This window comes from Tinamus guttatus, unplaced genomic scaffold, assembly GCF_059628265.1.
Source record: "Tinamus guttatus ecotype Peru unplaced genomic scaffold, ASM5962826v1 Tinamus_guttatus_pri_ptg000383l, whole genome shotgun sequence".
Taxonomy (NCBI): Eukaryota; Metazoa; Chordata; class Aves; order Tinamiformes; family Tinamidae; genus Tinamus; species Tinamus guttatus.
In genome coordinates, this window is record NW_028288917.1 from 1553229 (window position 1) to 1579440 (window position 26212).

A 26212-nucleotide genomic window follows, 5' to 3' on the forward strand; every position below is an offset into this window, starting at 1 on the left:
ATTTATTTATACTTGGTTGTAACCAAGGAGGTAGAACACTCTTTGACATTACTTCTTCCTCACTTTAGTGAGTAATACTCAACCTTCCCTGTCACATAAACCATGGGAAATGAGGGAAATGTAGAAGCTGGATCATGGGGTAAACCATGGGAAATGAGGGTAAAAGTAAAAGCTTTTTGTTAGGGGTTTATTATGGCCAATAACACAAACCCCTAGTAAAAGCTTTAGCCTGTCTCTCATGAAATGTTTCAAAAGAAGAAATCTGTCACTGTTGCACACAAAAGTCAGACACTGAAATGAGTGAGGAGATAGATAGAAAGAGAGAGAAGAAATTTCAGGACTATTGTATTTAAAAGTTCTCTCATCCACTGGAGTGTTATAAATATATGGTGGTCCTCTCATTCAGACATGTCAGATTATTATCATAGCACAGAGTATTCCTTTGAAAATCAAATACAACCCAAAGTAAGTAATTACATTTATAATGAAGATCGTGTTCATCCAATATGATATAAATACTTCACTTATATAGGCACAAAATATCCATCCTATCCAAAGCCTATCCTACCTTGTCCCATCAACATCAACCTTTGCCTATATATTTCTGTCTCTGTCAGGAAGTAGCTCTTTTCACATGACTTTTTCCTCCCTGCAGTTCCTTCTATGTCAAAGATATTGTTGATGTTCAGCAAAGAGCAATTTGAAAGTTCAGAATAAAAACAATTGGGAAAGGATTCATCCCATCTGATATAAAGCCTCTATTGTGTAGGTCTCTTTGTGTAAACTGGTTATCAAGGAGCTCCTTCATTACTCTCAATTTCATTTATAGACATTCAAGAGAAATAGCCACTTCCAGGGATCAACTCATCCAATCTGCTTTAGATACTTACCTTAGGATAGTATAAATCACATACCAGGATGCCTATTTTTGTCCATTGCCTGTAATTGGAGTCTACATGACTAATTTATATGGAAATAATATGGAGATACAAGTTGAGTCAGAAATATGGATGTCTGCATTGAGTCAGAAACCAAAACTGAATCAAAATCAGTGAAAAGTGATTACATATCTCTACCATAGCACTTTCCAAACCATCTCTCTTGGAAGACTAGAATGTGAAAATGTCTGTTTATGAGCTGATTTTTTTTCTGGGCTGCATCTTTTGCAAGGCAATTATCATAGAAAGATTTAGGTAGGGGGTCAATGTCCCCTGAGCAACCTTTAGAGTAGCCCCATGAGAAGCTCTGTATCAATAACCGAGTGGGTGTCCTCCCTTTGGTGCATCTGGTCCTCTGCTCCCCTGCTGGGTCCCTGCTGTATCGCAGTGTTTGGTGAATCGCGATGGCTGCCTCATTGCCTGCTGCCCTGCTGAGCTGTGGAAAGCTGAGCGAAAGCAAGAAAGTGCTGGATATTCTACTGAGTCATTCTATGCCTATATCTGAGGCAGAACATCTTCCCTCCCTCATATAGACTTCCTGGGGAGCAAAAGTAGGATCAAATGAGTATCAGCCGTCAGCTAAAGCCATCTCATTATTTGCCCAGCCAGAAACCAGGTTAAAACAGTTGAGGGCTGATTGAATCTGATTATGGTTAGAAGAAACACCAACCAGATGACTGGTAAAATTGTATTGCCCTTGAAAATCTGGCCATATCCATTTATGATCACAGATATTCTCAGCAAGTTCTTTCTCAAACCTAAACTTATGCCTTCAAACCAAATATTTTTGACTCTTCATAATCAAAGGGTCCTTATGTGCTTAGAGGAATCCCACTTAGAGGGAGTAACTTAGAGTAAGTAATTGAAAAGTTGTCTGTTTTTTTTTTGTTGTTGTTGCTTTTTTGTTTGTTGGCTTGGTTTGGCTTGTTTTTTTCCTGATGCAAAAAAAAAAAAAAAAAAAAAAAACCTTTCTCTAGCATGTTTATTTACTTTTAGCTTTTTGGAATGATGTTTGGCTGTCAGAGTGAAAAGGCATGGAGTCAGGAGACATGCTGGGCATGTCAGAATGGAGAGTGTAATGGGAAAGCTGAGGAGAGTGATCATTTCCCTTTATTCAGCATTTATGACATTGTATCTGGATCATTATGTATAGTTTTGGCCTCACTCGTACGAAAAAGGCTTAAAACAATGGAGTTCAGTGGTCAGCTACCAAAATGGTTAGGAGCAGGAGCATGTGGTGTACCAAGAGAAGCTGAGAGAAAAGCATTTGTTCTGGCTGATTAAGAGCAAGTTAAGAGGAGCTTAGATAATGGCTGTCTTCAGTTTTCTAAGGGGAGAGTAAAGAGAAGATAGAGCTGTTCAGTGATGAGAAGCAACAGACATAAGTTGCAACAAGAGAATTTCTGATTAGAAACTTAAGAAAGAATTTTTCGCCATGGTAAAACTGTAGTTCTGGTTGGCCAGAGATGCTGCGGTATTTCCCTCCTGGGAGACACTCAGAACTGGAGTGGACAGGGTCCTGGGCAACCTGCTCTAAGTTGGTGCTATTTTGGGCAGGGGATTGAACCAGGTGACCTCAAGAGGTCCCTTCCAACTTCAACTAGTCTGCGGTTCTCTGACACAAACAGTAGTAATATGAGAGATCTAAGATCAAAGAAAGGCAAGCATAATTTTGTGGTGAAAATAAGAAATCATAAATAAAGCAGGCTCACCATCTCGAGTCGGAATCTAAACAATTTTTAAGATAATGTTGCAATGTCTGTCATGAGAAGCAAAAAATTCTGACTGTAATCTTCTCAGAGGAGCTCTATCAGATATCTTCATGATCTTTTTCAAAACTGTACAGGGATGGACAGGTAGCTCATAGGAACTGAGGTTGGGAAAACATGGATGTTGAACAAGTAACCTCATATTTAAAGTTGCTTGAACCCTAATCATGTTCTGTGTTATCTGATGCTCTCTGTCTCTCTTTATCTAAGTTTGTGCCTAATTCTGTGGTGTTAGTGGGAATAACTCAAGTAACAACTTCTGTATTCTGCCCATAGTTTATAAGAATATTTGTAGCACAGATTGCTATTCATGCAGGTTTGACATAGACAAGACCCAATAACAGATAACAAGAATTGCCTAAGCAAAGCAAAAGTATTTGTGGGGATTGAGTATATAGAAATTTATTTATACAAACTCATTTAGATGTGGTCCATACAAATTCTGATTTATACAAAAATCTCTATGTTCGTAATTATGGTGATTTCAAAATTATCCATCAAATTTCATTTTTACAATTTCAAATGTATTTTAAGAGGGAAAATAGAAAAAAAAGTGTTTTTTATGTAACCATTTCACAAACAGAAATAAATTCAGACCTCTGAGAATCCCTTTTAGTCCTTAGGGAAAAAGATCAGTACTTATTTTTCCAGTGTTCAAAAACAAGATAAAAGAAGAAATGGAAAGATCAAAAAAAAAAAAAAAAAAGAGAGAGAGAAGAAAAATTACACTAAACTAGCAAGTTATGCACAGTCTTTGACAGTCTGAACAGGCTTGCTCTCTTGTCCTCACTCCTACTTTATAATACTGAATCCTACAATGTTGTGCTCTAGAGCTTTAGCTCAGACCTTCCTTGCTATGCTTAGTGACTTCCACTCTGCATTTACTTTACTTTGAGCTTTGCTTATTATTTGAATACTACAATTATTGTAGGAGACCCTAAACAGTGTTATAACTATTATAAGCATGTGTAGTGAGCTGAGGGGAAGGAGTTTTTTTCACTCCTTCCTTTTTCACTTCCTTCCTTTTTTTCACTCCTTCCTTTCACTCCTTATTGATATAAGGGAATAATTGAAGCACATCAAATAAATATTTCAACAGTACTTTCATTAGGCAATGTAAGGTCTGTATATGATACTCTCTGCTGTAAAAATAAATTGCTTTGGTCTTTACCTAAAGTATCTTCACTGTAAACGACCTTCAGAGCTTTTTCAGAGGCAAAGATTTGCGCAGGGTCAACTTCAGTGTTCAGGAATGTTCAGGGATGTCCAAATCTCTTGTTAATAGGAGTGTTCAGTTTTTTAGAGACTTTGGTTAAGCCCTTGGAGAGCTGCATGTGTGCTTTATTTCTTCAGTGTGGAGTGAAGCAAAAAAACAAACCCATTATAGAAGTTTCTGGAGAACATTAAGTTTTCCACCTCTTCGGGTTCCTTACTCATACAATTTTTCCAGAGGAGAAGGCAAGACAAACCCCAAAATACGTTGTTGAAAATTTTGCAGATTTGGGATGCATTTGTGCCAACATTGTCTTGCTATATATTTCTCATAAACCAACTATTCTAGATTCCTAAAATACTTATGTGTTATGTGGAGATATATGTATATATCTCACTTCACAGCTTAGAAGGAGGAAAATTGCAATGCAGTGGTTTCATATGCTGAACACTTTGGAGCTGACACGTGGCGGTAGCAAAAGCAGCGGAGCGTTCTAAAGCAGGCAGTGCTGCCTGGAAAATGAAGCAGTCCGTCTGGGCAGGAAGCCTCTGTGACCACATAGTTCAGATTGATAGCCAGCATGTCTTCCCATGCTTGGGAGAAAGCAAGTAGTTTGATACACAGACCACAGATTTAGAAACACCTGTTTCTGAACTCTCTGGCCTTTATTAGGAATGTAGCTGCTATATTACTGAAGTATCATTGCCTCTCTCTGCAGAATCTCTCAAACTAAATGCTTTATATTTTCCTTTTCAAAAAGAAGGTGCTGTTTTGCATGAGTCCTTACACTAACAATATAAAAAGCTGTTTATTTTGCCAGTATGTTTCAATATGTATATGATAGGAACAAAGGGAGCAAGCAATTAACCCCTTAAAGTTCAAGTCCTTGTTCTCCAGTCCAGGGACTGGAAAGCATCACTCAACTTCTCTGTGTCTCAGTCTCCCATCTGTAAAAAGGGGTTGAAATACCTACCTCACAGGGGTGTTGTGAGGCTTTCTTAAAGTTTTGTAAACGTTTGTAAAGTGCTTTGAGATCCTTGGATGAAAGGTGCAAGAAGAAATCTAAGTTTTCACTTTTTTATAGTGCAACACAAGAATGCAGTTGTGTTCAGATGGCTGAAGGTTTACAGCTCTTTGAAGCTATTCTATGTACTCTTCACTATAATTTCCCTACCTATCATATCCTGAGAGCTACAAAGAACAAATTTTGCAAACAAAAATACCCAAGTAGGCATACTGTTGCTGGGATGAGGGATAAAAAAAACTAACATTCTTTTTAAACTATGTTGCATATTTCTTGTCCATGCAACCACTAGCTTATTGTAATATGGCATACGAACTTTGTCGACTTTTCACTTAATTTGGCCAAATTGTTTCTTTCTGAGAAAAATAAATAATAAGTAACAGATACTTCCCCCCAGTAAAAAAACTGCAATTTGGGTCAAAAATTACAAAATTAGGAAGAGGTAGAATAGGTTTTAGTCTTATATGCTTATATGTCATTTAAGAAAGAGCCATTAAACATCACAGTGTAAAGGTGGGTACACCATTAAATCTTAGGTAACACAGAAATATAAAATGAAATCAACATCAGATTTTACAGAGCTGAATCAAAGAAAAGGCATATAGGTTCATACAAAGCTGCGAGGATAACAAAATTTCCAGAGCTATCTTCAACAAATACAAAAACTAATTTAGTGTTTAAGCCTTTGCATTAGTAAATAAGTGACACAGGGGCTTCACAGGTCAGAGAGCTCAACACTCACCAAGCAGTGATACTGAGCAGGTAAAATAGTACACATAAGTATGCTGTTCCTCCAAATTAGGTAGCGATCAGAGAATATGAAAAAAGTAGTCAGCTGTTAGAGAAATGCAAAGTAGAAGATGCAAGAAATGGCCAAAAATTGAATGAAGAGGACTGAAACTTGATTAAATATTTTGTTTGCCTGCCTCTCTCATCCAGGATTCATGTGCCACATTTTCTTCACCTCCACCACCCTTTTTTCTTCTTCTTTTTAGGGTTGAATGGGCAGGACAGCTGAAAGGATATAACCAAACAAACAGAATAAAAAATGTTTTAGTTACAGCTTTCACCCTGCTTCACCTATTCAAAAGGAATTTACATGTCTTCACTCATACAGTACGTGATTCATATTTTGACTTTTCACTGTTGTGGAGGCAAAGCATAACAAATTCCTCCTATTGGCAATCACATACATGACTCTCATTCATGCAAAAACAAGCACAAAACTCATTATTTAGAAAAAAAAAATGTTCACATTCCCAAAGTTTGCCTAGACTATTCACTGCATACCTGAACAGTTCTCTGGGTGACTGTAATAGATTTCTGCCTATCCTACACTTCAGTATCCTGCTAAATTCAGATTTGTACTGACTTTATCAGTGTTTCTATATATCTTATCCTAAACTTGAAGGAACTGGCTATTTTGGAGATGTAGCTTGCTGCTTCTTTAACTACCTTCATATTCATTCCTTCTTTCCATTTGACTGCCCAACAGTTACAAGAAGTGCCTCATAAAAGCAGCTGTTCCCAATGAGCAATATCTTATTGGCAACATTTTTAGACTTAATATTTGAATTAATATGGGATTTGTTAGTGTATTAAAACATTAAAATATAATTATCCAGTAATTCTCAACTACTTGTATACAGTCATTCAAGATGGATTTTTTTTTTTTCAAATAGGAAGCTTAAGAAACATTCCTTACTTTTCCACTAAATATACTAAAGTTTTGAGGGACTGAAATCTCAAGACGATTATCTTGAGAATAGCAGGCAACTAAAATAAAAACACTTTTGATGATAAATAGGTAACTCACCATTGACTTTGAATACCTTGTCACTTAAAAATAATGCACATCCTTCCCTGTTAATTATTTTCCCAGTATATTAAAGCAGATAATATTTCATTTTTAGAATATTTTCTTTCCTAGACATAGCCTGGTCACTTATCATCAGGTTTGTTGCTTAACTACAGCCTACTATCATCCCAGGATCCCTAACCACTGTGTAGGAGGAACACTATCTTTTGGCTGAAATATCAGTTATTGTGCTTTTGAGCTTTGTATTTAAAACTCTGATATATTATCTTGTCCACTGACATAAATATATATATATATATATATATATATATTTACTACAAATGCTTTCCTGTCATCAAAATGTTAGTGTAGGAGCCACCTACTACCTGAAATGTCCCTCTTTACTTCCTTTAACCCAAAGCATCAAAGTCACAGCTTAGAAAATGCTATGTATTTAGGAGTACTGGCGTTGCAGATACATCAGAACTGAAAAGATGACATCTCAAGTTGATGGGCTAGCTCTTGAGCAGGTGTTAATTGTCCTAGCTCTACCAATTGCTTTCAATTCACACACCTGAAAAACTGGCCAAGCATGTCAATCTAGTGACAGCTCTAGGATTTTTTTTTTTCAATTGTGGTGGAACACCTTCAAATACTGTTTGAGCAGCTGATTAACCAAATATATTTTATGAGATGTTCATTAGTAAATAATGATGAATGTATATTTATTTTAAGAATGGGCCTAAGAAAGATATAACTCCTGAATTAATGTAAGATACCAGAAGATGCTCTGTGGATGATATTCATCTGACTAAATAGGGATATCTTTAAGGTAGGCATCTACTCTGAGCCAGTTTTCCTGGAGAAACAGACACTTCTAGTGAGTAATAATTTCATCCTGAAGAAGGTATCTTAACCAGGGTAGGTGAATTGTACCCTTGAAGCCTCTGGTTCTCTCACTGAGCAGAATGGGAACACTGAATACTCAGATATAGATGCCTGCTGTGCTCATGTCTAAAATTTGGTGAGATGAATCTAGCCCCAGGGCCTCACATTGGCTCCATTTTATTAAGTTGTGCCTCTGTTATTCAACAGTTGCTAAAGCAAAACTAAGAGAAATGTGGTAACTCAGTACCACTGTGTTACACTATACAGGATAATAGTTGAGTTCTATGGTGTATATATAACGTGATGAATTGGACAAGTATATTTACTTACAACTATATTGTGCATACAATTGCTTCTACCTTCATTTAACAAGTATTTGAAAATTCTTATTTCTACATAGTTTGCATAGTTAAACTGATAGTTTTTGATTTTTACCAATGGTTCCACTAACTGAAATGCCATTTTGATCTTTGCCTATAGTTATTGTTTATCTAGAGTTATTGGTGTATGAAGTGTTTAAAAAGTAATTATTTCGTGTTTGGTGTGTGTGCTTTCTCTTTTGATAAATATAAACTCATCAATAAGATGTTCAATAAGAGAACAAATCCAGTACTACTTACTCCTTTACTATCTGCCCTATTTGGAAACAAAGGAGTGAGATAAGTTTGAAACGTAGGCAATTATGTCATATTAGTAATACGATATATATATTATAATCCATAGAACCCATAGATAAAGAAGTGAAAAGAGGATGCTAAACACTTAATGTTTTAAATATTATGCTTAAAAAGTATAATATTTTAGTAATAGCAGTGATTAGCATTGTGATTGTCTTTTTCCTATAGGTACTATGAAATAAATTCACGTGAATAGCACGTAAACAAAAATAATATCATGGACTACAGAGAAATTCATTTAATAAGAGCAGTTTAAGCTTAACTGCACATGGGCCTTAGTGTTATAGAATTGCTGTATGATTAACGATATTTGACATGCAATTTGTTTTCTGTCCATGCAATTGCAACAATAGTTCCAACTGTAGCCACTTTTTTTTTTCTTTTCTTTTCCTTTTTGTTTCTTTCTTTGTTTCTTTGTTTCTGTTTTTTATGCAGAAGACCATCAAATGAATTGTCACAATACTCGAATAATGCAAGACACAGAAAAAGACGATAACAATAATGATGAGTATGATAATTACGATGAACTGGTGGCCAAGTCATTGTTGAATCTTGGCAAAATTGCAGAGGATGCAGCATACAGAGCCAGGACAGAATCAGAAATGAACAGCAATACATCTAATAGTCTGGAAGATGATAGTGACAAAAATGAAAACATTGGTCGGAAAAGTGAGCTGAGTTTAGATTTAGATAGTGATGTTGTTAGGGAAACAGTGGACTCCCTTAAATTACTAGCACAAGGACATGGTGTAGTGCTTTCAGAAAACATTAATGACAGAAATTATGCAGACAATACTTCACAGCAAGATAATAGGAATATGAACTTTGTAATGCTAGGGAAGCCTGTGAACAATGGACTTACAGAAAAAATGGTGGAGGAGAGTGATGAAGAGGTGTGTCTCAGCAGTTTGGAGTGCTTAAGGAACCAGTGTTTTGATCTGGCTAGGAAACTCAGTGAGACAAACTCACAGGAAAGAAATCAACAGCAAAACATGAACACGCGTCAGCATGTCAGGCAAGAAGATGACTTCCAAGGAAGAACACCAGACCGGAATTACTCTGATATGATGAACCTAATGAGGCTTGAAGAACAGTTGAGCCCCAGATCTAGAACTTTTTCTAGCTGTGCAAAGGAGGATGGTTGTCACGAAAGAGACGATGATACCACCTCTATTACTTCAGATAGGTCTGAAGAAGTGTTTGATATGACAAAAGGTAACTTAACCCTACTTGAGAAAGCAATTGCTTTGGAAACTGAGAGAGCAAAAGCCATGAGAGAAAAAATGGCAGTGGAAGCTGGAAGGAGGGATAATATGAGATCATTTGAGGAACAGTCTCCAAGACAACTTTCTGGAGATGACAGGAAGCCTAAACCCAGTGACGGCCATGTCAAAAAGCCATATTATGGTAAAGGTAATATTTCTATATACCGTATGTTATGTCATGCAAAAGTGTGAGCTAACATGTCAAGTTTTGCATAGAATTCTGAAGAGATTGATTCCATGAAATGGGAACTTTACTTAAATTGTAGTAGTATGGCATGATTGTAAAATAGCATCATGCTGTAGTTATAAAATGATTCCTTCTACAGTGTTAGAAATATGTACAGTGTTTCAGTGAATATCATTTGGCTAAATTAAAAATAACTTTTCAGGGAAACAAAACCAGAGATCATGTTGAAAGAGGCAAAGATTTTTCTCAAGTTTTAAATATTTTATAGTAATTTTAATTAAAAAACAATGGAAAGTTATGTTGCAAACAATATCAGATAGAGGGGTTTTATGTAGCAGTTAGTCAATCAGCTATGAAGTGCATATTTTACAGATTAGATTGGGTAGGTGGCATCATGATTTATAAAATTATCATCAAATGACAGTTATTGATGAAGCCTCTCCCATCTAAAATGTAGAATTGCCTGATAGAAATTGAACAGTATCAGAATGACCGATAACAAAAGATAGGGGCAGTGACTGCACATTAATTATCTTAGGATAGTAAGGTAATGGAAACCATTTGCTATGCAAGGCATGGTGTGGCCTGGGCTGAGATCAATAGCAATTTCTTTCTTATGTGCATTCCACTTCACTGGTTTCATTCCATTGTGGAAACAGTTAAGGTGCTGCCTTGACCATAATTCAATATAAACGCCCCCCCCCCCTCACCCTGCAAAATGATCAGACTAAAGGTTACCTTTAGAAAGTGTTTTAATTTATGGGATTATCCTGGTGCGGGTGTGTTGATATTGCCACACCCCTCTTCAACGTGTCTGCATCTACACACGTAGGGCGTGTTGTATGGAGAGTTCAATACCTCCTGACATTCCTTGAACACCCTTAATTCCCATTGACTTTAGTGGAAGCTGAGGAGATCGTATTTCTTGGGAGATGCTAAGCAGGGCCTGGATTCCTCTTGTCTTTATTATAACAATATTTGGTTTTATTTCAATGGTGGGTGTTTTTCTCCTTTTTTTAATATATAAATCCCTGTTTTGACAAAGTGATACCCTAACATCTGCCTGTGATGTTCAGGCAGGCAAACAGCATGGTCATGGTTAAAGAAAGGTTTTGATCTTTTTTTTTTTTTTTTTTTTTTTTTTTTTACAAGGCTTAAAGAAAAGTAAGGGCCACTCTGTTAGACAAGCATGGAGATTGCTGATGTCAGACAGTCTTCTACAGTGTGTCTAGAGAAGTTTTGTTTCTTTTAAACACAGATATTTGGTCCGGTGAATGCTATAGTAACTTGGCGTATTTGGGGAAGACAATTTTAGTTAGTATATTGCTGCATAGCCATGTGGATGTTGTGCTAAATGTTGTTTGCATATGAAATATAGTAGATATATTTTCCCTTTGAATACGTATCTCTAACAAAAGCACAAGGGCAAAACAATATTATTTTTTTAAGAGCTTAGTAACTCTGGTGCTGTCCAGCCGTTCTAGTCTATGTATGCTTAGGAAAACATGCACATAGGTCTACTGTCTCCAAAAACCTAAGACAACTTCTGACAATAACAAAAATATGGATTTTCTATTTCAGTAAATTTTAGAACTTCTTTGAACCATCCCACCTCTTAAGAGCTGCAGGCTGAATTGACGATAGCTCCAAACCCCAGACAGGGATCCAAAGGACAGCCCTAAATATTGTAGTTTCTACAAAGAAACTTTATGGAGTGGATCTTTCTGTGCCTTTTTTTTTTTTTTTTTTTTTAGTAAGGAAGGAAAGAAAAACTGATTCCTTCCTTACTTTAAAAAAATATCCAGGAAACACTACCGCAGCCATTGAGAGAGGAAGCTTTCAGTGAGGAAGTTGATTGTATCATTTATTTTTAATTCCTATAAATTTTTACAAATATTCAGAAAAGAAAAAGATATTCACAGCATTTTATGATATGGTTAAGTAGAAGCATTTGGGGTGTGTAGGTATTCAGTAGGACTACCTCCTGTCTTCTGTCTTCTGGAGTTCTGCTCTCAGAGATTGCTGAAATGACTAACAAGGGACTACAAAGCATTTTTTTCCGATGCCATTTAAAGCATTCTAAACGGGCTTACTTCTGAAATTTAGGCATTTTAAAACTTTTTAAGTCATCTGATAACATTCACGCAGGCAATATTTTCATTGTGGCAAGGAGTGAGGAAAAATTGCATAATTAAATAAAACTGCAATACTTTTCCCCATTAGCAGGAAAGGGCTTTTTTTTTTTTTTTTTTTTGTTTACAAATGAGTATCCAGTGTTTCCTGTAAAGCTGGAAAGTTTTAGTTGGGTGTCTTCCATTAAAAGCAATGGGAAACTGTGCAAGTATAATTTTGGGCAAGTTTTGAAAACATTGAGATTAGCGTACAGCATCTTTTCTGACTCATGAGACCATAAAGGCTCTTAAGGAGCTGATACATGCTATAATTTTATAGCATAGAATTTTAAAATTTTATATTATATAATTTTATAGCATATTCAGATACAGAGGGGGATTTGCTTGCCACTGTAGGACATAAGTGTCCGGATCCTCAGCTGCTCTAAATTAGAATACCTCCATTGACCTCACTGAAGTTATAACAAAAAAACAGCAGCTAAAGTTTCTTTCGTTTAAAGTCTCTAAAAAGCCATTATGGTCTGTTACTCATCTACATTTTTGCAGTCTTTGAATATTATTCTATTTTCATAATCTATATTTCATTTACATTTTTTTTCACATATCCAATACTTCTACACATCCCAAAGTACTTGACATTAAGAATTGTTTAGAGTTGTGTATGTATGTAGCTGTGGGCTTGGTGTTCTAGTGCTCTCAGCACAGGCCTCTCTGGTAGGAATTCCAATCCCTCCTCTGACATTTACTCCTTCTGTGGCCTTGGGTTTAGCTTTTTAAGCTCTTTATTTCAATTTCCTAAGATACAAGATTACAGTATTTCCAGGAGTGTTCTGATAACTGTATAGCACTTTGGAGATGGATTTGTATATGTATTTCTTGTTAAAAAGCATGAAACAAAGAAGTGTATCTTACAGTCAACATGCAGGCAAAGTAACATGAAACTTTCACATTCACAGACTCCATTTGCAAAGGTCAATTTTTAAATATGGTATTAAAAATTAAGAAAGGAAATAAGACATGGAGAGCTAAAGAATTTCTCTAAAATCAAGGTTTTTAGGAAGGACTTGGAATGTAAGGGTATATAAGAACTATCAGAGAGAAATCATGAAAAATAAGTCTACAGCTAAATGTGACCTATGGCTGGTATTTCTACATGCTTAAAAATGAGTTGTATGTGAAGTTCTGCAAATACTGAAATTTCTGCTGATTGTATTGAGTGTTGCATTTGTTGATGTTGGGGTGGAATTTCATGTAAAGCATAAAGGAAAAAAATAGAAAAATCTTATTTTCCAAAGAAGAAAGCATAAATCCTGAAGCAAAGCAGCAATGCAATGACAAAAACAACATAAAATACTTAAGTGAGGATAAAAAAAAAGTAAAAGAAGAAAAAAAATGAAAAGAGAAAGGGGATGTTGATTGATTTTGAGCCAAACTGGTACCAATTAGAATATTCTGAATTTTATTCTTTTAATACCACTGTAAAAATTGCTGATAGTTTCCCATATCTGACAACTGTGATTAACAAGATGTGATTTAACTTGTATCATGTGCCGGGATGGAAGTCTAGGGATGTTATTTTACAAATGTTCTGTTACAGGAAACAAGCTATTATATGAGAAAGTTCTAGTTCAGGATTAATTTCACCAGCAGAATTTCTTGGTAGAAAACTTCAGTTTGTTGGAAAAAAATAATGTCTATATAGTCTTTTTGTTGATTTGTACATAGATTTAATATTTTAGAAGGTTATTAATTACATAAGCATGTGAATATTCAAGTATTGTATATGTATGTCTGTAATGGCCCGAAGTTTACACAGCAAGTGATACTTTCAGTAATTCTGATTACAATGTTTATCCCACCTTAATTTTTGGAGAGAAAAGAGCATATATTATTTCTACTACTTCATAAGGAATCTAAGGAAAACAGAGTCATCTGCTCAGCGAGCCTTGGAAAAGAGATTTATTCATGCTGACTTGTTAAATCATTATGCTAAAGAGCTGGTTTTGCTACTCTTAGGACATTGAACTTCTGTGACAGCACATTTGCAGACTTTAATACATCAGGCAAATAAGAATGAAAAGAAGGGAAACTCCAGCTAAACATTTTCCAAATGACCTTACACACTTGAGCTGATGCTTGCCAGCAGAAAATTGATTGACAGTGGTTTGGCTTTGCTATAAAAAGGTCATTTTCCAATCACTGTGAATGGCTATTACTGTGATCATAGGAGCCTGCAGTCCGAAAAGAAGATAATAGGATAAAAATGAAAAAAATGTGTTAAGAAGTAGAAGGTTTTTTTTCTTCTAGTTTTCATAAGAACATTTACCAAAAGTAATTGACATCATTAAATGAACCTTCTTACAGAAATGTGGAAAGCATCATTCACTTGACACATTTGTTGTAAATTATAGATCCCTCAAGAACAGAAAAGAAAGAGAGCAAATGTCCTACCCCTGGGTGTGATGGAACGGGCCATGTAACGGGGCTTTACCCCCATCACCGCAGTTTGTCAGGATGCCCACACAAAGATAGGGTCCCTCCAGAAAGTAAGTCCACATTGTTTCATGGAAACCGGGGATAAAACTACAAAGATTTTTTCTAGCATGCTTTTTAATCCTTTTATTTTAAAAAATTAATTTCATTTTTCCATGCGGTATGTCTCAAATTAGTCAACTGTTCTGTGTTATAGTTTTTCCTTTATTCCATCATTTCCATTCTCTACTAACTTCTACACTAAAAAGAACAACTTTTAAAGCTGTATTCTTTGATTTTTAAGGATACTAGATTATTTTTAAGGAGTATTCGGTCAACAAAGAAAAAGATTTCCAGAAAATGTGCACTGCTTTTACTTCTGCATGCTGGTGTCACATCAGCTGTCCCTCTTGTCTTATACAAGAATAATTGTGCTTGAAAATTTTGAAAAACTTGAAAACCCCTTTTCTGGTGGGTTGGTTTTTTGTTTTTGTTTTTTTTTTTGGTCTTGAAGATAACTTATACTAACCTAATTTCTATTATTAAAAATTACAATTTGGCTGTTTACTTAGCTGAGCAACATTTTAAGCAATATTCCCCCAAATTCCCCACATGGGTAGAATTTCCTATGGTGTCAGTGGATTCCCTGCAAGAGAAATTCACCTGAAAGCATAAGGCTCCATTTCTGGAAGTCCCTTCCTTGGCAGGTAGAAATTGGCATGGTCCTTCGGAAGCTAATTGCTCTGTGCTGATTTATACCAGGTAAGCATCTAGCTAAGATCCAATTCTCCTTCACACTTTTAAAAATGGAATTATTCCACTGAAGCTTGGGCCTAAATCTACCCTGTCCTTCACTGACCTAACTTCAATGGATTTACAGCAGCGTGAAGGAAAAGTTAAAGACAGTCAAGGCTGAAATGATCCTCAGTTTCCAAAGGGAAGGTAGATTCTGAAGCATAAGAAAGCAGAAGTCAATTAACACACCAAGAGTGGCAGATTTAAAAAGCATCACAGTAGAGTGGCTTCTTCCAGAAGTAAACTAACGAGGAAGTGTTTTGCTATATCTTGGTCTATCTCTGAATTCAGGAGAACACACAGATTCACTTCTCTGCTTTGCAAGACCCAGTAATTTTCCAAAGCACAAATATTTATTCAGTTGCTCAAAGCTCTCTCATTTTTATAAATGGCAAATAAGAAGCTCTTTTGAAGACTTTGTAAATCAAAGAAGAATATAGCTTTAAACTGTTTGCATGCTCTTATACCTACTAAAATGAAAAAGGTGAGCTCATCTTTTTATTTTTTCCTGTGATGTTGGCCTTGTGAAGCATGTTTCAAGAACAGCTTTGAATAGTAGGAATTTCAGAGTAAAGCTTTTGCATCTATACACGTTTTAGTACACTGATGATGAGGTGATGATGATGGTTATCTTCTAATCAGTATCTGTGGTTAAATTCTCAAGTTTTTGCACAGCTTTTATTCAGTTCTTTACTCAATCAAGGAATTCACTGATTTTATTACAGTTTTATTGAGTGAGAACTAAATACAGGCTTCCAGACTAGTTCTTGTATGAGAAAACCAGAACTTTGCAAGGGCTGGATGGCCTCTTCCTGTAAGTGATGCACTACCATCCAGCTCTGAGATATGGATTCAGATATGACTCATGTCATACAAAAGAAATTACTTCAGTCTAATTTCTGTTTAGTGATACCAAAATTCTCTCAATAATTTGGCCTCCAATAGCATGGGCTTTATCATTCAGAAAAGAACTGCTTTGAGGGGCTTTGGGAGGACATTTTCCATGCAGCTTGCAATGGATGCTGATGCAAATCAGTTTACTTGCTTAAGCTTGTAGCATTGCTTTCTTTCTTACATAGTTTTTTTTTTTTTTTCCCCGACCATCCCTCAATTTTTAAGTGATTATTTTCAGTTTTTACTCTTTAAAAAAAATCACATTTTTCACTTTTGTAGAGAATACAGATAAGAAAAGAACCAATTTTGCTCATCGTATAGATATGAATGATATATCTATACAGATGTGGGCAGAACTGGACCCTAGCTCAACTGAGCTGGCTTATAGTTAGTGTTAAATTCTGATAAGGTTTATGCTGAGGTGTATTTCAAATAATTCAGTGTTCTACCAGTATAACTTGGGAGTGCATTTTTATCTTTCAAGTTTGATACTGTGTATATAACACTATATATTATGAATGCATACCTTTTCTGAAGAATTTTTCTAGTCCATACTTTTATACTGGACTCGCAATTTACTATTGAGCTGATGGCCCAGAGTTTTTGTGCAAAGATGATGTTGGAAGTCTTCTGCCTCACTGTTACACCAGAGACACATTTGCTTTAGGTTTTGTAACCTTCATAACTTTAGTGCTTGTTACCCTGTGCTAATGATCAGAGGGTTGCAATACTTCCTTCCCTCATCAGGCTTTTTTGGCTATCTGTGTCACGTGTATTTTGAGGAATGATGGTTGTTAATGAATCGTGCTTTGTTTTAAAATGGTTTCATATATACTGGGACTTGATTTTTTTTTTCTTGTTTTCATACTCTGCTGTTTTCTCTTACTCTCCTTGTCAAGTTCTTGCCATGCATGAAAATGTTCTTAAGTGTCCTACACCAGGCTGCACAGGCCGGGGCCACGTAAATAGCAACAGGAATTCCCACCGAAGGTAAGGATGCCATCGCTGGACTCCAGGCTAGAGGGAACAGTGCGTCCGAACTGCAGCCCTTCTAGCAGTGCTTTGGTAGGGGGGAGTGTGAGTGTGTGTTTGGTTGGTTTGTTTTTGTGATTGGCAGATGGTGCTTCATGTGCTGTGTTCACTTTAAAGAGAAACATGTCTTCGTGTACTTCATGAGGAGGACAAATGCCCATTTGCTTTGCTGTGGATGAACTGATCCACAGAAGGCATTCTGACCATCCTTGTAGCTTTTGGGGTGGACTTTTCCCTTTGTTTTGGTATTAGTGAAACTCCTTACGGGTATGTCACAAGAAACAGGAAGAGTCTGCCAACGTCATCAAGACCAGGGAGGGTCCTTGTTCTGACACTTCACCCTCTTCAGAGATTATTTCACCGTGCATGAAAAATTCCACTCTATTCATAGAAGTGATTTTATAGAGATAAGAAACAGCATTTTAAGTACACAGATATTGTAGGAGTTAACTTTGCTGCTGCCCAAAGCCTCAACCCAAAAGTGCTTACTCAGATAAAATGAAAAGAAATTATAAAAATATCTTATTAAATTAAACAGTGAGACATCAGAAATGTCCCATGTTCTAGACATACAAGAGAAATTTAAGAAGAGCTGCAGCTTTTTGATAGGTTCCTAGGTGAATTCTATAGATGTTTACAGAAGGGATGTCATTTTCTGTTAGATTCAGTCAAGTAAGAGAATGATTTTAATATTAAGTTTTGCTCTGTTATGATTTTCCCACAGAAGAACAGTGTCTTGTCTTCTGCTTTAAAAAATTCTAGGAAATCTGGGTAAAGGACAAAGGTAACTGCAAGATTCGTATAATCAAGCTCCTTTTTTACTGTTAATTGTAGCGTGAAGGCTTAAGAGACCATGCAGGTACTGGATGTGCAGTCTTACCAAGCTCTGGGTTACTACATGTTAACTGCATGTCTCCCAGCACACTCTTGAGGGCATCAATCCCTTTAAAATAGGCCCTGGCCTCCCTCTCTTCTCTGCACTGATGCTGCCAGTAGATGCAGCAAAAATCTCCGAGGCGGCTCTATAGGAAATACTGCAGGACTAGGGCAGGGGGGTGTCACTGGATACCCAGGGAGGGACGTCTGCAGTCAGTGCTTACCTCTTTCTGCAGCTTTTGGGGCATTTTGCTCTGCTTCACCTTTTTTTTTTTTTTTTTCCCGATAGAGAGGGTAACATCTGGGAATGCACTTTCACTTTAATTTCCTTTCCGGTGGAGAGCACAGAGAGCTGCGGTCACATAAGCACGCAATAGGCTATGACAGGGAAAGACCTCCCTGCATTGTCAGGTCACAGGTTTTTAGAGCTTCACTAAGAGCACCATCTGCTGGCATTATTATATTTATTTTCCACTGTTCTAAATCTTTTCCAGAAGAATCAGACTTATTATTGTCACTTCAGTAATAGTTAAGCATTTGCAAATTTAACTGAATTACTATTCAAGTTCAGCAGTTCTTTCGCCATCTACTCAGAACATACTTTGGTGGTTGAAATTCATGAACACTGAGTATAACATATTTGAGATGTAGATTTAGAGACCCAAGGCCAAATTTTGCACTCATTTGTAATGCCTTGAGAAAGGGGAATTAATAAGTGTAGCTGAGTGAAGTATAAAACAGCGCAAGATTTGGCCTATATAGTGTTGTCATTGAATCATCTTCAACAGCCATTTCAGTGGCAACATTTGTGGATGTGTAGAAGGTCTCATGTCTGCTAACAGAGCTGCACAGTAGATTCCAGTTTATATTCTCCTGTTCCACCGATATCTTCACTGGCTGACATCCGTGAATAATCTATGCATGTACGGTCAGAGATCTACTATGCAACTTTGAAAGTAGAAGAAAGGAATTCGATTCTAGAGAAAATATACATGACCAAGAAGTTTTGGAAACTCTTCCTTCAGATTCTTCCTGATGCTGGCTAAGGAGGAGAAGGAGTAATTGGATCAGTGCTATAATGTGAAACTGCACAGGACAAGACAATTAAATTTCCTTTCTGTAATTGCAGCCTCTCTGGATGTCCTATTGCTGCAGCAGAGAAACTGGCTAAAGCTCAAGAGAAGCATCAGAACTGTGATGTGTCAAAATCAAACCAGGCATCAGATCGGGTTTTAAGGTATTAGAAATCACTATAATACTTATTATTATGCAGAATTCGTCACACATTCACCTAATCTGAGAATTTATATTTATATACATTGTATATACATATATATCTCCTTTAAAGAACAGTTAGAATTAGGGCTTCTGGATCCAATTCTCTCAGTGTTTATTTCCCACTCAATTTACATGGGGGAGGGTTGGTAATTATTTTGGCAAATACATGTAAAGCTGAAAAGCTCATTTTTGTCTTAGGCATTGTTTGGTGTAAAGATGACTGCTGGAGTGCAAAGTCTAAGAACAATGTGAAAAAAGTTGGTATCTTTTGGGAATAAACTAATATTTACCGGTAAGTCTTGGTTTTTTCAGCAGGCTTTTACTAGTAAATATCAGTTTAAATTAAACCAGAAGCCCTATTTGCATTACAAAACTGGCAGTACACTTTTGGCAGGTCACTTCAAAAAATGCCGGATATACCTTAGGTTCCAAAATAAGGTCAGGATTAGTTGTTTGTTTCTGTTCCCCCACTCACTGCCAGGCAGGATTGAAAGAGAAAATGTGCCCTCTTTTTTTTTTTTTTTTTTTTTTTCCATATGGAAGGACCTGGAACCAGTTTGGCATAAGTATCCCCATTCTCTCCATCCATCAAAGATTCTGTATTTACCCAAAGCTGAATCCATTTTTGCACTATTGTCTCCATTTTTGAGACATGCAGGTGGAAAAAATATTATTTCTAGGGAGCTGAAGAGTAAAGGATATCTGTAAAGGACTTCTGCATAAACGTACCAGCCCTATGCTGATAATGCCCCAAGAGCTGCAGAATTTCTCCATGGATGCTGTGGTATCTGTGGGCTAGGATGGGTACATCCCTCCCTGCTGCCTCAGAATTTGGCAGAACTGCCACAGCTTAAGTTTCCAGAATTTCCAACTTATCCCATAGACCTCTTGGTATTTGGTTATCCTCTAGATTTCAAATCTGATAGGGTGATTGAAAATGAAAGTTTTCTACTATATTACCAGCATCACTCTTTTGAATATTCTCTTAAAACTTCATCTAATCTTGATGGTCTTTTCAAAAACAGTTGCTCATACAGCTAAGAAAACGGAATTATGTTTCACATCTGCAAGAGATTTTTTCTGGTGTTTGTTGACTTTTTCTTTCCTAGATTGTTTTTGATAGGTTTCATCTTAACTGCCCATAATTCAAATTGCTCTGTCTTTCATAGAACATCCCAGAGAGTTTTCTTAGAGATGGATGCCTTAAAATTGATTAACAAAAAACACCCATTAAGGGAATTACATAGTTTCTCAGTGATGGAAAAAGGCAAATCGAAAATGTAGTGGCTTTTGCCTATGCTCCCTAGAAAGATATCAGTGAAGTCAGATGCCACACAGAGAAGGCGACTGCTCTAAATCAGTGTCTGATTTGCAGGCAAACTCCCTAAATAGTTGTACTGGAACTTCTGTCAATGAGTTTGCCCTGTGTTTCAGGCTTGATGGGCAACCCAAATACTGCTGTCATACTAGACTCTGCTTCCCTTCTACTTTTAAGTCATGAAAATATTTAAGATGAGGAACTTCACAGGTTTTTAATAAAATTTACATGCAGACAACTGATTTGGTGACATAGGTGTTCAAAGGGTAATCTTGAATATTTGTCTTCATCCCAGTTTCCATCCTACCTGCATTTAAAATTTCTTACTTAAAAAGATGTCAAATTCATAGTACTTCTTTTCCATAGAAAATATGAATTTCTATTGAATGCACAGGATATGAATTTCTTTTTTTTTAAACTAAATATAAATTATCTTGAGATCAGATCAAAATATTATTCTTATCAGCTCATTGTATAAATTAGCCCACTATATTTTGTGAGGAAGAAGTCTCTAAAGGAACCAGCATACATAAATCAAACAGAATAGTATGACTAATGCAATTTCTTAGGTAATCTTTACATAAATATCCCTCCTAAACTCTATGAAAATGAATTAATTCAAAAATACATAATATTCAAAACTTTTTCTTACTATTTATCACATTACATTTTGTCAGTCAGTATGATGATTCTTCAGTCTTGACTGAATTTATGTTCCTATGAATGTTCCTTCCATTTTCTCCACTTATAAATACAGTAGGAAAAAAAGAAAAAAGAAAGAGAGAAAGAAAAGGACTTGATTCTATACTTTTTGATTCCAGTAGAAGCACCTCAGGTGTGCTATTCATCATCTTTACCTGCTACAGAATGCAGTAGGTGGACATGCATTTGTTCCTATGCATTTGTTCCTATGACCCATTCATATAGCACTTTCTTATAGAGTCAAGGTTTGCAGGATCTGACCTTCATTTATTTTCCTCGTGTATAGAGAGTTGATGACTTCTGTTTCCACATGCAGAAGAGAGTAGGACAGTGGAGGAATTCACTGCAGCTTTCTTTCTCTAAAACTTTGCAAGTTTCTTTAATGGATTGAATGAGATTAATCAAGGCTTTTCCTCACTATCATCACGATCCTAACGGGAAATTTAGCTGATACAGTTTTATTCCATATTTATTTACAAGCCCTTCCTTGTTGTGTGCAGCTGTATCAATAATCGCAGCTCCTGCCAGCACCTTGCATTTAAGGGTCAGCAGGACCTGCTTCGAAGCAGATCAAAGTCGACAGAGATTGTATGAAAGTCTCCTGTGTATTTCTCAAGATGTACATGGATTTGTATATTAAAAGATAAAACGGGTCTACTTTCTCTAGAAAGCATACAGGAAAATTGCATGCAACTCTGTTGAAACAAATTTAGAAGAAATGCCTTTATTTAAGTGGAGGTTTCAGTGCCTTTACCTTTTTTGACATTTAAAGGAACTTGTCCAACCTCTTCATGTCAGTCGGAATGCCCCCCCCTAATTCACCTCCCAGAAGAGAAAATGTTTGCTGTGTGATGCAATTATGCAGGGGAAGGCAAGTCCTGAAGTATTTTAAAACAGAATTTTAAAATACTTTTAGCTACAGGGCACATTTAGCAATATTAGAATTTTTTTTTTCTAGGCTTTGTTCAATAAAATATATATTGTTTGTCTGCTGAAAATAACCAAACCGAGCAAATGCAATAATATATTGCTGTCTCTTGAGTACAAGAAATAACTAAGATTTTCTAATCTGAGCTATAAATTATGCACAGACACAGTAAACTGAACTGCATCTAACAAACTTTACATATCTTTAATTTCTAGGCCCATGTGCTTTGTTAAGCAATTGGAGATCCCTCAGTATGGCTACAGAAACAATGTCCCCACCACCACACCCCGCTCCAACTTGGCCAAGGAACTAGAGAAATACTCTAAGACTACGTTTGAATATAACAGTTATGACAACCATGCCTATGGCAAGAGAGCCATAGCTCCCAAGGTGCAATCCAGGGATATATCCCCCAAAGGATATGATGGTAGGAGGTGCACACTCTTATACATGAGAGACAAGTTTGCAGTTAATCATGTTGTTGTATATGTAAACATCATACAAATAAGACGTGTTTTCATGTTCATATAGTATTATGAAGAATGCTGTCATGTGTAAGTTATTTTTAAAGGCCTTCTTTAAAAGCATTGTTTTATATGGTTGCTTGCTTCAGGATTATTGCGCTGCAAAAGAACATCTCCAGCTATTAAGCTCCTGGGATATATTGAAACGACAATAAAAGCCAAATAACAGAGCTAGTCCTTGAGGTGCAAGAGCAGTGTATTATGTTGCTATCTGGGAGACCTGTCCTCATGGGTCACATTAGGTTTCTGGCTTCTGTACAGTAGTTCAGGTAACTCATAAAAATTACAGACTGGCTCTGTGGGGATACCGATGTAGAAAAGTGGATCTCATTGCACTTCAGATATCACAGCTACTTATTAATGAGGCATTTTTGCTCATCTTGTCCTCATGAATACACGTGTTGAATTCTCTGGAAAACCTATCATAAATGTGTTCAGGATTTGACAGAAAAAAACAACGGATCATATCTATTGGGCAAGAGGATTTGTATTAGGGAAAGAAATGCACTACAAGATTTGGATTCTACCCTTCACGAGTATCAAAACTTTATCAGAATAATACAAATTCTATGTATACATATAGACACATATATGCATATATGCAAACATGCATATGTATATGTGTATATATAAACATGACTATGTATGTATATGTGTATATATTTTTTAAATCTGTACCTTTTTTTTTTCTCTATTTTTTTTCAGAATGTGAAATGGTGGGGAGAGGAGGAATGTCAGTTAAAATATTTGATACTACTTACTGACTACCCTAAAAATTTTAGATAGGTTCAGATTATTGCATAGGAGAAGAGAAATAAATATGTGCTATTTTTTTTTCTGTTGCCTGACATTCAAAAGTTGGTAAGTGGAGACAGGGAAAACTGTTTCAGCTTCTGCCTTCATATTTCTGGTATTTTGGTTTCTGATATTATCAATGGACATATTTTTCCGCCATTGCAGAAAACACAAGGATTGTAAAAGCTAGTTACTGTACACATTTTTTTTTGAGTAAAAGTGCCTTTTTTCTTAAAGTCTTCTTTCTCTCATACTCTCATACTCCTGTCTTATTTGCATTTGTCAGATCAGAGCTTGAATGTTCTTAAAGATAATGCACTAATTGCATGTAACACTGTAGTTGGTAAGCTGATAAGTTTATACTCACATAAGGTGAATGGGATGTTTACTGTGGTGTATATGGTATATGCTCTGTCTGCTTTTGCAGAGGGTTAAGAGCATTTCTAAGGAGCCTGTTGATGTGTATATTTAGGGTTGAAGTTTCTGATATTTAAGCAAGTGGTATGTGTTTAGCTCTTTTAAGATCTTATCTCAACAAAGGATTGAAAATTACACTTTTTTTTTCCAAATCACCAGAATTTGAAACCACATATAATGTTAAACAGAAATTTAAATGTGGCCTTAAATGAGGAAAAACTATGCAAATTTAGCTAACTTTCTTTATATAGTCATTTTCTTTGAACCTAACTACAAGCTTTGCTTTGAAATAATATTGGGACTAAATTTTTTTTCTGCACAGTGATATAAGCCAGAGAGAGATGTTCTGGATGCTTGTGATTTATTAAATATTATCTTCTGACCCCACAGCAAAATAGAATATTGCCTTTCCTAAAAAAGATGTAGCCACTTGTTGCTTGTATAGCAAGTATGTGTGATTCTTGTGCACCAAGAGCAGCTCATGCCCATTAGAGATGTAGCAGGTTGTTCGACAAATGAAAACTAATTTCCTGTGGATCTGTTCCATCCCACCGGCTCTGCAGGAGGCAGCACACACTGCGCTGGTTCCAAGTGCCGTGTGCTGCTTGGCTAGACAGGCACACTGGCTGGCCAGCAAACACGACTAAACACTCCAAAGGCACTGGGCAGTCCTCTGACAGTGAGGAACCTCATTGGAGATTTTATTTGTACCCAACCAGCAATTTTCATGAAACCTTTAGGATCTCCATATCTCTGATAACTGACCTGTCATGCTTATCTTAAATTGGTGAAAAGGTTTTGAAGTTCTTGAAGAGAATCTTCAAGTTTGAAGTTCTTGAAGACAATCAGCCAGGACTGATTCAACAATTAAGGGAAATCCTGGAATCCTGGACATGCCGAAATGAGTTTTGGCACTGACTTAAAATGGGTCAAGGATTTTGCTAGCAGTTGTTGTAATATAAAGGAGACTTCAGGAGGAGTGTCTTAACACGAAAGAGTCACCATTCCTCAATGAACTGAGCAGTATTTCTAAGTAATTTCAAATTTGTTCCTAAAGTGAATTCTTAATTATTGCTAGTAAAGCCATCATGGAGGTACAGTGCATGCACTCCTCGGGCATACCAGTGAATGCACTTATGTAGATCAGATGTAGTTCTAAGAATTCATCCTACACAAAACTGAAAGGCAGCCTAGGAATTTGAAAGAAAACAGCAGTTTACTTTTTCAAACAATGTAAATTGATAACAGATTTAGAAATTCTCTAAGGATAAGGAAAATAACTTGATGTTTGAATCTTTCATTAGTTGTAAGATAATACGGTATTTCTGTCATCACAGAAAGGTACAATTGTGAGTGACGTGAACATAAATAGCTCATTTGGATATTTTTTTCAGTAAGCTGAAATAAAAGGCAAACAGGAACAGGGATAGGACATGCTCATAGTTCTTGAGGAATCAGTTGTGTTTGTGGGCTTGTTTTTCCTTCGAGACCAGTTTCGTAGTGGGCCACATCTTGGACTCGTTTAATGCAGCAGATAGAAGAAAGCCGGACTGATCAGACAAAGGTGACAGCAGCCCTTTCAGTTGCTCAGATGATGGTGGGGAGCTCCTCTCCTCCCACTGTCACTCTGGAACCTGCTTCCCTCAGTCAAAAATCTGAGAAGATGGCAGGGGTGGTTACATTGTCAACATCTATGTGTGAGCTAGTTAGCCACCTCTTTTATAAAGGAAAAAGACCCTTCTCTGATGCAATTCATCTCCTCCTAAAGAAGATATTTAAAGTTGGTCAGATGGTCATTCCCTCAAATTTCCTATTTTTCTCCTCTGACCATAGAGGAAGCCTGTAATGACTAGGTCAGATATCCAAAGTCAGGTAAGATGAATCTCTCATTGTATAAACCAGAAATTGTGTTGGAACTATAATTCAACTGTAATTTCATAACAAATCCAGTGTCTAGCCAATGATGGGGATTAGGGTGCCTGGATAGAATTTACTTCTTTTCCGGCTGTCTTAGTTTGATCCTTTAAGTTTATGGGGTCTTTGCCACTCCTCTGCTACTAATTAGCAGCCTCTAGACTGAGAAGTTCTTTGAAATGAGTGCCTAGGAAGAAATGTCTGATGGAAGACCAGGAGGCAAGATCAGGTAGCCCTTTTGGATATGGAGCTGGCCGGACGTGTGTCCAGTAGTTTCTGGGAAGGTTGTTCTCCACATTTGGTTTCAGTGCTGAATCATAAAGTGTAGATGGACCTCAGAGCTTGCAAAAACTTGGTGCCACAGAGCTGGGCAGCA

General features: G+C 36.5%; 1 protein-coding gene across 14 annotated transcripts in view; it reads left to right on the plus strand.

Moving 5' to 3' along the window:
* The window catches only part of MYT1L (myelin transcription factor 1 like), a 288588-nt gene that overhangs the window by 197851 nt on the left and 64525 nt on the right, over nt 1–26212 (plus strand). For 8 of the 14 annotated variants that reach the window (XM_088530569.1, XM_088530567.1, XM_088530570.1 and 5 more), the window contains 5 exons: nt 8743–9720; nt 14303–14437; nt 16952–17042; nt 19090–19197; nt 22402–22613. In XM_088530569.1, coding sequence (XP_088386695.1) covers nt 8743–9720; nt 14303–14437; nt 16952–17042; nt 19090–19197; nt 22402–22613 — 1524 coding nt within the window. The remainder of the gene's footprint in view (nt 1–8742; nt 9721–14302; nt 14438–16951; nt 17043–19089; nt 19198–22401; nt 22614–26212) is intronic. The other 6 variants (XM_088530572.1, XM_088530573.1, XM_088530579.1 and 3 more) reach the window with 3 other exon arrangements.